Source organism: Danio rerio, chromosome 20 (assembly GCF_052040795.2).
Source record: "Danio rerio strain M-AB ecotype USA chromosome 20, GRCz13ab, whole genome shotgun sequence".
Lineage (NCBI taxonomy): Eukaryota > Metazoa > Chordata > Actinopteri > Cypriniformes > Danionidae > Danio > Danio rerio.
Genome location: NC_141040.1, coordinates 24,364,229 through 24,379,266, shown reverse-complemented (window position 1 = coordinate 24,379,266; position 15,038 = coordinate 24,364,229). Strand labels below are relative to the sequence as shown.

General features: G+C 37.5%; 1 protein-coding gene across 4 annotated transcripts in view; it reads right to left on the bottom strand.

Moving 5' to 3' along the window:
• The window catches only part of rtn1b (reticulon 1b), a 58,155-nt gene that overhangs the window by 24,173 nt on the left and 18,944 nt on the right, over positions 1–15,038 (bottom strand). Inside the window, exons 3-4 of one of the 4 annotated variants that reach the window (XR_015517461.1) lie at positions 11,130–13,139; positions 9,251–10,739 (exon numbers count right to left, since the gene is read on the bottom strand). Coding sequence is in view for 2 of the 3 variants with exons in the window: in NM_001328271.2 (NP_001315200.1) it covers positions 12,345–13,139 (795 nt within the window). In the remaining variant the exon portion in view is untranslated. 4 annotated transcript variants of the gene reach the window in all.

Sequence of the window (15,038 nt, the reverse complement as noted above, 5' to 3'; positions counted from 1 at the left end):
AATGAACATTTTGCAGATATGGAATACATGTTTAAATCTAATTGCAGGTCACTACTAAAAAAAAACATGTCCTCTGATGTAAAACATGCATGTAAAAATGATTAGTATGTATGATATCATGTGAATTAAAATTGAAAAAGGTACATTTTTGCCCCAATGCAAATGTAATATAGCAGTCTGCAAAATTTCAAAGATCAAATTTCATGGTAAGTAAGTCTTGTCTACAATAAAAAGTACAGATTTTTTGATTTTTTATTAAATTTGCACAATGCCAGTGCTTTACACTGACTACACAAAAATAATGTTTACTTTGACCCTCAAACACAGCATTTATAAGACTTTAGGATCATGCTGTTAACATACAGAGAGACCAAGCCAGGCTCATTCTGAAAACGTACTGCTATATACATTTCTGCAGAGCACCAAATATTTCCCAGGAGCTACGCTTTTTGCAGTTTTTGTTTTCGCGAATCCACCACTGTGTATGCCACTATGTATGCTTTTTGAGACCTTAAAGTGCCATCTCACCTGCTTTTTTTGCGTAAATGCATCAGAGGCTGCTGTCGACTGACTAAATGACTGACTGATCGACTGACCCACCCTCCTCCTTTCCTAAACCCAACCAATAGTGTTTTCAAAAGCACTGATCGACCCGCCCACCCATTTCCCTAAACCCAACCAACAGTTTTAAAAAGCAATCCAGAAAAAGCACTTGCTTGGTTTTTACCACGTTTTCAGATTTTACCACATTCTTACCCAGTTATTTACTTGTTTATTTTATTTTTTGACTTCTGTTTTTGACTTACCTGCTCTCAAGTCAGTAAGCGGTCAACTGCTAGCGCAAAAAGGAACGACATCATACCACCCCGTATTATTCATTTTAAAGATGAAATGCAGCCATACGTCCTTCAGGCTACATAATTTGCAATCTCCAGAAATGAATATAGCGCTACGCTTTCAGAATAAGCCTATGTTGTAGATGACATGCAGTCTTCAGGTCCAATTGCCTGCAGTTCCAAATGATGAAGCCTTAGATTGAACTGATATGATAAAACTGACACTAATAATACTGTTCATTTCACAGTAGGACACTTGTTTCCTCTCCGTACGCACCAGACACTTATTTGAGAAATTATTGTACAATTTTGAGTGTGTTTAAGTATGTGGGCTTAATAAACCACCTGCAGGTGACAAACTGTTTCCTTTTTATGTACAAATGAAAATGTGTGTGCGTGTGTGTGTATGTACATACAGTTGAAGTCAGAATTATTAGCCCCCCCTGAATTATTAGTCCACCTGTTTGTTTTTTTCCCCAGTTTCTGTTTAACGGAGAGAAGATTTTTTTCAACACATTTCTAATCATAATAGTTTTAATAACTAATTTCTAATAACTGATTTATTTTATCTTTGCCATGATGACACTAAATAATATTTGACTAGATATTTTTAAGACACTTCTATACAGCTTAAAGTGACATTTAAAGGCTTAATTAGGTTAATTAGGCAGGTTAGGGTAATTAGGCAAGTTATTGTATAACGATGGTTTGTTTTGTAGACTACAAATATAGCTTAAAGGGGCGAATAATTTTGTCTGTAAATAGTTTTTTTTTATTATTAAAAACTGCTTTTATTCTAGCTGAAATAAAACAAATAAGACTTTCTCCAGAAGAAAAAAACATTATCAGACATACTGTGAAAATGTCCTTGCTCTGTTAAACATCATTTAGGAAATAATTAAAAAAGAAAAAAAATCAAAGGGGTCTAATAATTCTGGCATCAACTGTATATATATTTGTATTTATGTATATATGTATAAACACTGCTAAACTAACTTATCATGACATTTACATCGCTGCTCTCTAGTAATTTAAAGTTTTGAATAAAAGGGTCAGCTAAATGAATAAGAGCAAATGTAATGTAAAGGTGAAGAATTCTCCAGAGTTGAAACACACACTGTAAGTGATTAGACAGAGCACAGCAGACTCTTGGAATGGTCTCTCTAGAATATGTTTAGAGAGAGACCATCATCCTTAACAACCTGTTTCAGACCCAGGGAGAAAAGGAGTGATGCTGAACATACATTATAATAAAAAATTTTTTTTTTTACTTTGGATGGATGTGAACATATGGTAGGAGAGCTCCAAAACTAAATTAAGAACCTTAAAAAAAACAAAAAAATAGAGCGCTTAAAAAAAACAAAAAACCTTTTTCATTTAATCTTGGAGCTTTACTGTGCCTGATCACTATTCCCTTTTATTACGTGTGAAAAGCCTGAACATACCGCCAAACATCTCTTCTTGTGTGTTACATAAGAAATGCTGGTTTGGAATTACATGAGAGTAAATAAATCGTAATCTTTGAGTGAACTGTCCTTTTAAGACCCTGCAGACGGACACTAAAGTGGGAGGATGACATTTTTGTTTTCCTCTTCCTTTCTCATCCTCCTCCTTTTTGATGGGACACTAATCCTATCTAATCCTCTTGAGGAGGTCCAAATCTGGTGGTAACCATTGCTGCACAGTTATTTTGCTCATTCAGTGCAAAGGCTCATTTCGTACTTGATGTATCATGTCTGATGAATTTCACTCTGGACTGCTATAACTGTGTGTGTGTGTGTGTGTGTGTGTGTGTGTGTGTGTGTGTGTGTGTGTGTGTGTGTGTGTGTGAGAGAGAGAGAGAGAGAGAGAGAGAGAGAGAGAGAGAGAGAGAGAGAGGAAAGAGACATCATGGGGCAAGCTTCATGAGGTATGGAGAATGACTCAGCATTCTCACTTAAAGGAAACAAGATGAGCTCACAGTCCTGTCCAGTAGCCAAAGATGGACTGGCCACATTAAAGTGAAACTGACCTTTTCAAGAGGACCAGGCTAATCTGTTATGTGGTTGTCGATACCAAATCTATACATAAAAATCAATTAAAAAAGGAAAAACATACAACATCATCCTAATTTATTCCTTTTGATGACAAAGCTTTCAGCATCATACTACAGCCTTCAGTGTCACATGATATTTTAGAAATCATTGTAATTAGGGCTGCAAATATTGGAAAACTCTAATATTGCGATATTTAGATTTTTTGCAATATTTATTGCGATATGAATTTAATTTCACCAGATGGCTTAAATAGCTCTATTTGGTAAGAATGCATGAAAATGGAACAATTATGATGATTCTGTAGGGGATTGAATCATGCATTAAATACAATAAACAAAATATTATCATAGATAAATATTACAAAAGAGCAATTAAAAATGAAAACTGTTGGTTTCTGAGGAGTAGCATTCAGTATTCAGTATTTTCAGCTTAGTCCCTTTATTAATCTGGGGAATTAATCGCCAACTTATCCAGCATATGTTTTACGCAGCGGTTGCCCTTCCAGCTGCAACCCATCACTGGGAAACACCCATACAATCCCATTCACACTCATACACTACAAACAATTTAGACTACCTAATTCACCTAGAGCATGCCTTTGGACTTGTGGGGGAAACCGGAGCACCCAGAGGAAACATGCAAACTCAGCAACCTTTTTGCTTTGAGGCAATTATGCTACCCACTGCGCCACAGTGCCTCAATAAATAAATAAATAAAAGACATCTATTTTTTCCCTACTTTTTGGAGTTTTACTGTGCCTGATCACTATTCCAATTCATCGTGTAAACAAGCAGCCTGGACATACTGCTAAACATCTCCTTTTGTGTTTTACGTAAGAAAGAGATTCATACTGGTTTGGAATTACATGAGAATGAAAAAATGTCTTTCCCAGTACTGGGTTGTTGCTGGCAGGGCATCCACTGTGGATAAGTGCTGGATAAGTTGGCGGTTCATTCCGCTTTGGCATCCCCTGATTAATAAAGAGACTAAGCCAAAATAAAATGAATGTGTAAATAAATGTCGAAATTGTAATCTTTAAGCGAACTGTCCATTCAGTATTCAGATTCAATAAATTTCAAGTGTTCTGATCGGTGGTAGTCAATTAAAATCATAACATATAAACGTTGCACAAAGTTGGCAGTTCATTCTGCTGTGGTGACCCCAACTTAATAAAGGGACTAAGCTAAAAAGAAAATAAATAAACGTTGCACATTCTGTGATGTGACTAATGCAGATGTGCACATTGTGATATATCGATGCTGAAGCTACATATTGTGCAGCCCTAACTGGTTCAAGAAACACTATATTATTAATGTTTAAAGTTGAAGCCACAGCATTTTAATGGAACTATTTTGTATGTAAATATTTAAAATATCTTTACTGTTACTTTTAATCAATTTAAAAGATCACTAGCTAATGAATAATAATGAATGCCTTGCAAAAACAAAGTCATAAACACATAAATGTCTGATAAAAATTCCTAAATAACAAGCAAGAAAATCACTAATGAACATTAACATTTGTAACAGCCATATAAGCCCTTCCATTTTCTTTTCAAATCTCTGATTGGAAATTCCTAGGTATAAAATGCCCTATCATGTTTGTGATTGTTTTCATGGTGAGACAGCAGATTGTAATGAGACACTTCAGTGCACAGAAAACCTCCACCCTGATCCCATATGTCATGTACTGCAACATGCATTATACTAACACCCAATTAATTTATCATGCAAACGAACAGCTCAGCGATGTAAAATGTTTCGTCTTTGACATATTTAACTCAGAGGTTAGCACTTCATTTAACCTTTTGTGTGTTAAACAAAACAAATAAGTCCAACAAATGGAAACAAAGCCGATTAGCATATGTCTTTGCCTTAGCTTACAGGGAACTCTTGACAAACAGGCCTTTAATAGAGAAATAATTGATGAAGAAATAATAAAGCATTAGAGTCACTGAATAACTGCTTGTTTTAGTCATTCCAAATGTAACGAATAATAACTGGTCTGCCTTAGAATTGTGTAATGTCCTTGCATGTCCTTGTAGAGTGAGTCCCAGATGAGCATGTGTTGCTAGTTTTACTGGTTGTTATTTGAGAATGTGACTGAACAATCAGAATCAACACTGTCAAAAAAAGCTAGGGTCTACACAATCGATTTGTAAAGGAATTAAGTTACTAATTGAAGTAGATTGAACATAAAACAATTAAGTTGTCCCAGCTCAAGAATTTTGTTGTTTCAGCTGATTTTAAATAAGTATTCACCAGCATGGACCAAGCCACACTTTGAGCTAGACTTTTTCTTCTGGATGATAGGGATGGTAAGGGAACAGTGCGATGAAGGGGAAGGGAAGTAAGAGGATAAACAATGAACAGGTAGGTAGGTTGATCGGGTGTCCTATGATGATGCCTAGAGACTCAGAGTGGGAGTATCGTACTATCGAAATATTTTTGTAGAGTGATTGGACCCCCGGGTTCAGCCTAGGAGGGAAGATAGGGTTATACGGATTGTAAATGGGAGGCAAGTAAACAGAGGGACGGAGAGTGGGCTCAAGAGAACGAGAAGAACAGTGCTAGAGGGCTGGTCTGCCTTAAATAAGTTTTAGGGAGTACATGTGATTAGTTAAGGAGGCAAAGTAAGGCGTGGTCCCACTGCCGAACCTTTGTTAACAAGTCAACTCCATGTTTGAACAAACAACAAACATTATTTTTTGAGTGCAGCATTCCAGAGTGTCTAGTATGATGAGCTTTAACATACAGTACGATAACAGAAACCAACACATTTCACCTTAAAATGGTTACCAATTTCATCTGTGATTTTTTTTAACAATAAGAGACTGTGCAATAATTTAGCAAGCTTTTTACAATGTGAATGATGACACATTGACTATTGCAAGACAGTTGATGTACCATAATGTATATAGCAGTCAAATAAAGCATCAATATTAAATCTGTAACATTGATATTAATTATTACATTGAAATGAATGGATTTCTGAAAGATCATGTGACACTTAAGACTGTAGTTAATGGTGCTTAAAATTAATTTTTGCTCTCACTGAAATAAATTATGATTTAAACTATATCTAAAACAGATGTACAATATTAGAAATTATTACTATTTTACTGCATTTCTGGTCAAATAAATGCAGTTTTGAGCATAGGAGACTTCTATCACGAGCAATAACAAACCATAAACAATAAGATGTTGCCTTTTACACCCCAAAAATCTATATTTCATCCAAGCACCCACATAGATTATGCATTACAGTCCCTTTCTAGCAAGCTGACAGTGAGACAAAGATGATATGTGGTAAACTGAGCCCTCTGCTGGAAGAAAACAGCAGCGAATGATGCTATTTTTCAGCCTGTGCATTTACAAAAGTCATCTTCTTTCTAGAGGCTTCTGTGAGACACTGAGCTCCAGAAAGGAGGGGTGGGAGAGAGAGAGAGAGAGACCTCATCTGTCATCATCAACGACACACAAATGCAATAATTTGCAGGAAACAACAGTAAAGCCAAGCCAATCTGTTCTTTACAGTTCTTTATGAGAAGGTGTTATAAATAGTATTATATTGACTCAATAGCATCATATTAAACATTGATTACATTTAAATCTGGCTGACAACGCTGTTTACCAATTGCTATGGTTTATAATTGACGTAACACTGTTCATCTGAATCCATGACAATGCAAGTCTGAATCCCATCATAGTGTTTTTATCTTTCTTTATCTTAAGGATCTCCTTCTTCTCTCATTCTGCAGTGTGCCTATAGAATCACAAGACGGCAGCACTTTAACAGGTCACAAATCTAGTGGACAGAAATTGATCTGAACCGTATGGAGGTGGTGCTTTTCTCTGAACTCATCTAACAATAGTCCGGCCCAAAGCATCAATAAAAGATGGTGACTGTCTTCAAGAGATGCAAATAAATGAAGTATAGTGACCAATAAATTACAGTAAATAAATTAAGTCAACATTCATTTCCTTAAAGGTTTATTAATTTAATATTAATCATATTAAACTAATTATAAAAGTATGTCTTCAATATTTAATCATTTTTAAGCAATTATTTTAAAAGCTAATATTTGAGTAATATTTGACTTTGCACTCACTTTATTAGTTACACCTGTCCAACTGCTTGTTAACACACATTTTTAATTAGCTAATCACATGGCAGTAACTCTATGCATTTAGGTGCGTAGACATGGTCAAGACAATATGCTGCAGTTCAAACCAAGTATCAGAATGGGGAAGAAAGGAATTTAAGTGACTTTGAATGTGGCATGGTTGTTGGTGCCAGGCGGGCTGGTCAGAGTATTTACTAAGGTTACAATTTGCACAGGCTCACCAAAATTGGACAATAGAAGATTGGAAAAACGTTGCCTGGTCCGATGAGTCTCGATTTCTTCTGTGACATGATTAGAATTTGGCATCAACAACATGAAAGCATGGATCCATTCTATCTTGTATCAACGGTTCAGGCTGCTGGTGGTGGTAGAATGGTGTGGGGGATACTTTCTTGGCACACTTTGGGCCCATTAGTACCAATTGAGCATCATGTCAACGCAACAGCATACCTGAGTATTGTTGCTGACCATGTCCATCTCTTTAACGCATAAAACACTCCATGTCATGAAGCATTAATCATCTCAGACTGGTTTCTTGAACATGACAATGAGTTCACTGTACTCAAAGGGCCTCCACAGTGACCAGATCTCAATCCAATAGAGCACCTTTGTGATGTGGTAGAACAGGAGATTCACACCATGGATTTGCAGCTTAAATCTGCAGCAACTGTGTGATGCTTTTATGTCAATATGGAGCAAAATCTCTGAGAAAGTTTTCCAGTACCTTGTTGAATCTATGCCACGGAAGATTTCAAAGGCAAGAGGGGGTCCAACCCAATACTAGTAACGTGTACCTAATAAAGTGGACAGTGAGTGTAAATAAACATGGCATTTATATTATGTATATCCCCAAAGCCCCCCAAATATTTTTACTACATCTAAAACAATACAAAAATGTGAAAATTTTAACTTAAAAAAAAAAAAAGTATTTCTAGGTAACGTGGTGGCGCAATAGGTAGTGCTGTCACCTTACAGCAAGGAGGTCGCTGGTTCGAGGCTCGGCTGGGTCAGTTGGAATTTCTGTGGAGTTTGCATGTGCTCCCTGCCTTTGCGCGTGTTTGTATGGGTGTAAATGAATGTGTATGGATGTTTCCCAGAGATGGGTTGCAGCTGGAAGGGCATCCGCTGCGTAAAACATGTGCTGGATAAGTTGGCGGAGCCCAGGTTAATAAAGGGACTAAGCCGAAAAGAAAATGAATGAATGAAATTTACTTATAGGCTGTAGAAATGTTGTGGCACCTTTTAAATCTAAAACATTTTACCTGTGAGAGACGACACATTAAATGAATAAAACTGGCAAATAAATCATCATTTCTGTAGCAGTCAAATGTGACATCTACATATTTAAACAATACAGCCAAAATCTTTTACAATTTCTATTTAGAGGCAAAAATACAGCCATTAAACAGCTGTTTCTCTGCCCCTTTTTCATATTTATACTTCAATATCTACTATAAAACAGCTCCTCTGTGTTTATGTTTTTACTCATAGACGTCTGACCTCTACATACGGAACACAGAAAATGAACAGAGCCACACCAACCTATTACATTATTAGTGTTGGAAGGTGTTGTTTACCAGCAAAAACAACCTTCTGCAGAAAGTTTGCTTTGCTAAAGCTGTTTTGAACTCACTTTAAGTATATCATAGAATTGTTACTCACTATAGCAGAGGTTCTCAAACTGGGGGTCAAGGGGTCTGGAGAGTGATTCTAATATTGTGATTAGAATTAGAATTAGAATTTTCTGTGATTATAATATATATTGTTTAGTATTACAAGTGAAAGCTACAAATAATTTTTTTCAGATTTTTTTAAAGATAGTACTGATTAGAAAGTTAAAAAAAAAAGGAAATCGAACATCATTACTGTGCAGCGTCTAACTCGCGAGTTATCACTACAGTGCACATCTGGATGTGAAAACAACAACTGCAGATATGGATAAATATGTAATTCACAAATCTAAAAATGTTGAGGAAACTGTGGACAGTCTGCCCGAGTCATCGGAACCGTCTACTTTATCCAAGCATAACATCAAGATCCCGTCAGAATTAGGAATGCCAGAAATATCAAGATGAATTCATAAAGTAAAGATCCACTTGCTCTACTGTCAACAGTACACCCATCCTATTTAAAGGTAAGCAAAATTATTTTAATGTATAGTAAATATAGTTAAAATACTGCAAACAGCTTAAAATAAATTATTATTGTTAATTATTATTAATAATTATTATTGTTTGTATATGTTTTTGTAGTTTTTTTTTTTGGGGGGGGGGGGTCGCAAGTTCTTGATAATCTTACATTGAGAACCACTGCACTAAAGGGATGTGTTACCATTACACCCAAAAAAAATATACAGTACATATATTTTGGTAAATTGTTGACTTCTGTAAGTTCAGCCAGATCTTCCATATTAATTTTTTACAGTTTCACACAAGATTTTTCCACCGAGGTCTGCTGATTCCCAGAGACACAAACAACAGATGCCGAGAGCAGACAGGTGTGAAAGAAAATCTACAACATTAGCCATCCATCAAAAGACACAGGGGACAGTGTGAGAAATGTGTGTTGTGATTTATATAATCTTTCGTGTATGACCTTCTGGAGGTCTAAAGATGACAAGACACATTATATCACACAGGGTAATGTTTCCCTGTGCCGCTGCTGTTGGATGATGCGAGATTTTATTGGAATGTATGTGGAGGAACAGTTGAGCAGGAAATGTGTATCAGAAACCTGAGTCCAGAGAACGTGTTTGAGTGTTTTCATATAAGAACTTACGAGTCACACAAAAACTGCACTTATCCTAAATTTAGTCGTAACATCTGACTATTATATCAGCGTTTCAGCCTTGTTGAGCTGGATTTTTTGCACAGTTTTAATGAAGCGAATCTTAATGAGGTATGTTTTATTAATATAACTGAACAAAATTGGGATTTGCAGAGTCTTGAATGTAACATAAATGCACAAACTATTGCTTTACACACTCACTATTCTACGGTGTCATAACAGTGGAATGAAATGACAATTATTTTGGCATATGCTTTATGCTTTGGATGCCCTTCCAGCAACAATTATCGTTTTAGTCTGACTAAAATCAAAATTTTTAAAGTGCATGTAAGTGCAAGATACATGTAAGAACCTGCAAGCACCAATTAGCACGCCTTTATATAATATTAGGAACATTAGTTTATGCATGCCCAGGATTGACAGATTCCCAAGGGACTGAGACATTGAAATGTGTTTTGCCTGCTGTTAAAGCCAAAGGGAGTTTCCTACAGTAGGGTGAGGCCAATGAGCGTGAGTCAGATTTATTTCAGACTTAACACTTTAGTTAGTTCAACCAACTAAACAGTTTGTCAGCAGTTACACACCATTGTGTAATTCCAAACTATATGACTGCAAAACAATGCAGAAGTCCAGCGGATTACAACAAGAATCAATGTTAGCTTCATCTTTTTGATAAGCTTTAGTGTCATAGTTTTTTCATTAACATTATTGCATGCTGATGAAGTATGATATTTCATTTTCATCTCATCTTAGTCCTGGACAAAAAGGTCATCAACGAAAAGTTTTGCACTTTTTTCAATGATGAGATTTTCACTGATGTGGACCATGATCTGATGCGGGTGATATAGGAAAACAAAGTAATCTTTTCAGTCTTTTTGATGCAAAAAAATTGTCCATGGAGCTTTGTATGATTACAGTCAAAGACACATTAATGTTTCATTTTTAGTTCCTTTTCTGGACATTGACTGTTTCATTAGTCATGGCCCATGTTGGGTGTAACGGATTACTAAGTACTGTAGTGCTTTACTGTAATTAATTGACTTTTTAGGTGCAAAATTAAAGTAAGAGATTACTGTTAATTTAAAAAAAAAAAATCTATTGTCGACATGATTTAAAAAACAATATAACCCACTGGTGTGACAAATTAATACTTATTGCTGCATAATCTATTATTATTATTATTATTATTATTAATATTATTATTATTATAAAATCTTAAATTTTATTGTAAATTAATCTTGTTAAATTTGATCTTAAATGTATTATTTAAATTATTAAAAGGTTCAGCTACTATCTATCCAGTTGAGATTAAAGGGATTTTTAAAAAGTAATTAGCTAAGTTACTTATTGAGAAATTAAAACACTTTTCAGGTAATTAGAGTAATTATAAAATATTTTAAATACTACACTGATAATGTAATTAGTAATCAATACATTTTTAAAGTAACTTACCCAACAATGTTCATTACCAATTCTGTCTAAGGAGGATTGTCACACAACCAGCGATCGCTTTCCAGAGATCGCTGGTTCTCACACGAACTCTCAAAACTACATTTCCGCATTTCCCAGGACTACATTTTCATACATGCACTGCTCCCAAACACGCACGCCTGTTCATTCATCTATCCTGATTGCAATCACCAGCTGAACCTTGTCACAGACTGATATCACTCCATTCTTAAGCCACTCTTTCACCCTTCCAGTGTGCCGAGTCTTGTTTGCATCTTTGTGACATTACAACGCGTTTCCCTGTCTTGTTTCCCCGTGTTAGACCTTAGCCTTGTCACCCTTGTTCTCTAGTTTAGCCGCCAGCCTTTCGACCTTTTGCCTGTTTATCGTTTATGATTCTGGACTGTCTATAGATACCCGTTTGCACCTGATGACCACTGCTTGCCTGACATTGAATAAACCTGCATATTGGATCTTACCTTCTGTTGTGAGTGTCACTCCCCCCAGGCGTTACAGAGGATAAGGGAGCTCTCAGATTTAATCTAAAATAAACTTACTTTGTGTTCTAATGATGAACGAATGTCTCATGGATTGGAATGACATGAAGGTGAGTAATCAATAGGACCGGACATTTTTTGCTATTTATGCACAGAATTTTGTAAAAAATCTGTGAATTTATGCGGAATAGTTTTGGGAGTATTGTAACTAAAATGAAATAAAATATGAAGTAAAAATAATACCTTTTTTACTTTAATTTAATGTTCACCACGCAAATCTTATTAGATCCACTTATTTGGTAAACAAAGCAAGCCTCTCATATAGTGTATATACTAAACGATGAAAATATTACCTTACATACTTTATTGTAAATAAATCATATGAACATTTTTATATTAGTGAACGATATTACTGAAATTAGTTTCAAAACTGAATAAATATTAATTTACACACATTTACACAGGTAAATACATAAAAACTCAATCTGCAGATTTTTGCACATGCAGATTTTGTGTGGGCCTAGTAATCAATTACAGAATAAGCACAAAAGAGGGACAAAAGTGAACTTGTGTTTTTTGGGTGACTATAAGCAATTGAAGAACATGCATTTACCTTTCTCCCTGCTGAAACCCTGGAAGACAGCTGGTGGAGCAGATGTTTTCTCTGAGCCCCTGCGGGCTTGACTGGACCGTCTCCTTTCTTTCTTGTGCACCTCCCCGGCAGGATGCTCTACCTTCAGCTCTGGAAGGCCTGGACTTAGAATTGTGCTGTGTTTAGGCTTCTCTTCCATGGTGGACATCTTTTCTTTAGAGGCACTGGTTGGGGCCAGAATGGTCGTAGAAGGTGTAGTGGAAGTAACAAATGGTTCTTTAGTTGCAGAAGTTGGGGATGTGGGTTTTTTGACTGCCTGTGGAATCTCCTTGTAGCGCTTTGAGGATCCGTGGGTTAATCTTTTTGGACTTTCCTCTCCACAGGACTCCAGAGCCAGTTCACTGTCCAGCTCTGCTTCACGCTCCTCCCTCAAGATGCTATACTGCAAGGCGAGGCTCTTGGGAATGGCAGTGGTAGAAGATGGGACAGGTGCTGTGGAAGCAACTATGGTTGGTAGAGCAGTGGCAGGAGTCTTACTGAAGCTCATGTAGCCAGAGCTGGGAGCTCGTGGACTTGGTTCTTCAGACACCAGCTCAATCTCAGAGTCACCAGATTCGGCGCTGTTACCCTCAAAACCCTGGGAAGTAGGGGGCAAGGTGGATTTAGGGGCAGACATATTTTCTACTGGGGAACTGTCTTTCTTTGAGGCAGGTTGAGCCGGTGGGATTGTTGAAGCTTGAGTGCTGTCTGGGATGGAGTTCATTATTTCAGTTTCACCAGCCTGGATGTTTGGATCCATTGGAGATTCAGAGTCTTCTATTAAGAAAAAAGGGAAATATTTAGGAGTGTTTCTAAAATGCTTGTGGCCATCTGCTCTATCATGGCAGTGTAATTCAATCTGTGATTTTACACTACAAATTGTAGCATAAAGTCATTATGTCCGGTGTTCCTGCAACTATGTGCGCATACAGTAGTTAAGTGTTTTTCACTTTTTTAATGGAGAGGGCAATGGAGAACAGTGATGCATTGAGAGAAAAGAAGGGATGGATAGGCAAAGAACCATGAGCCGGGATTTAAAACTAGCTTTGCATGAAGTTCATGAACACCTCAGTGCTGTGTCTGTCAACACATACTAGTATCAACACACTAGGCTTTTAGGCCAATGGTCTTAAACTCAATACCAGGAAGGCCACGCCTCTGCATAGCCTAGCCCCAACCACCTCCAACTCATACCTGCTTAATAGTCTCTAGTAGTCTTGAACACCTTGATTGGTTGGATCAGCTAGCTGTGTTTGATTAGAGATGGAGCAAAACTGTGCAGAGCTGCGGCCCACCAGGAATCAAGTTTGAGACCTATGCTATAGGCCAGGGGTCACCAATCTGGGTCCTGAAGGACCTGTGTCCCTGCAGGGTTTAGCTCCAACTTGTCTCAACACACCTGCCTGGATGTTTCAAGTATACCTAGTAAGATCTTGATTCGCTTGTTTAGGTGGTTGGTTAGGGTTAGGGTTGGAGCTAAAATCTTAAGACACTAGCCCTCCAGGAACAAGTTTGATGACCACTGCTAAAGGCACTGATGAACAAAATGATTTACAAAGAACAGGAAAATCCGCTCATTCTTAATGAACTAAAGCTGTTTAATTTCAAATGTTTATTTTGAAGACCTCATCAAGATGGGGCATGGATGGCCGCCTCAGTGTGGAACTTCCCAGTGTTTGTCGGCCCATCACTGCTCAAGTACAAACTGACCCAACTCTCTGTTCCTAGCTCTGTCTGTCAATGGATCACCAGCTTTCTGACAGATAGACAACATCTGACAGATGGGCAAAATCACATCCCATAGCCACACTATCAGCACTGGTGCCCCTCAGGGATGTGTTCTCTCCCCACTCCTCCTCTCCTTGTACACCAACGACTGCACCGCAAAAGACCCCTCCACCAAGCTCCTGAGGTTTGCAGACGACACTACTTTTATCGGCCTCAACCGGAATGGTGATCAGTCTGCATACAGACAGAAGGTGGAGTGGCTGGCATTATGGTGCAGATACAATCTTGAGCTGAACACGCTCAAAACAGAGGAGATGATAGTGGACTTTAGTAAATACCCCCCTGCACTTCCTCCACTCACCATCATGAACAGCACTGTGGCTTAAGTAGAGTCATTCAGGTTCCTGGGCACCACCATCTCTCAGGATCTGAAGTGGGACATTCACATAGATTCCATTCTGAAGAAAGCCCAGCACAGACTGCACTTCCTTCGTCAGCTGAGGAAGTTTAACCTGCCACAGGAGCTGCTCTTACAATTCTACTCAGCTGTCATCCAATCCATCCTCTGCATCCACTGCCAAAACCGAATTCCGTAGACTACAGCGAATAGTCCAAACAGCTGAACGAATCACTGGCACTACCCTTCCTACACTTTAGGAACTGTTCTCTTCCAGAGTGAGTAAAAGGGCTCACAAAATCACTTTGGATGCCTCGCACCCAGCACACTACCTGTTCGAACTGTTACCGTCTGGTCGATGCTTCAGAGCACCAAGCTCAGAAACAGCCAGACACAGGAAAGGTTTCTTTCCTCAGGCCATCTACCTCATGAACAGTTAAATATCCCCCAACTGTGCAATAAATATGTGCAATACTTTCTCATACGCACTTGTACACAGCACCTTATATCAATTTACAATTCAATACTTTCTCCATACGCATTTGTACACA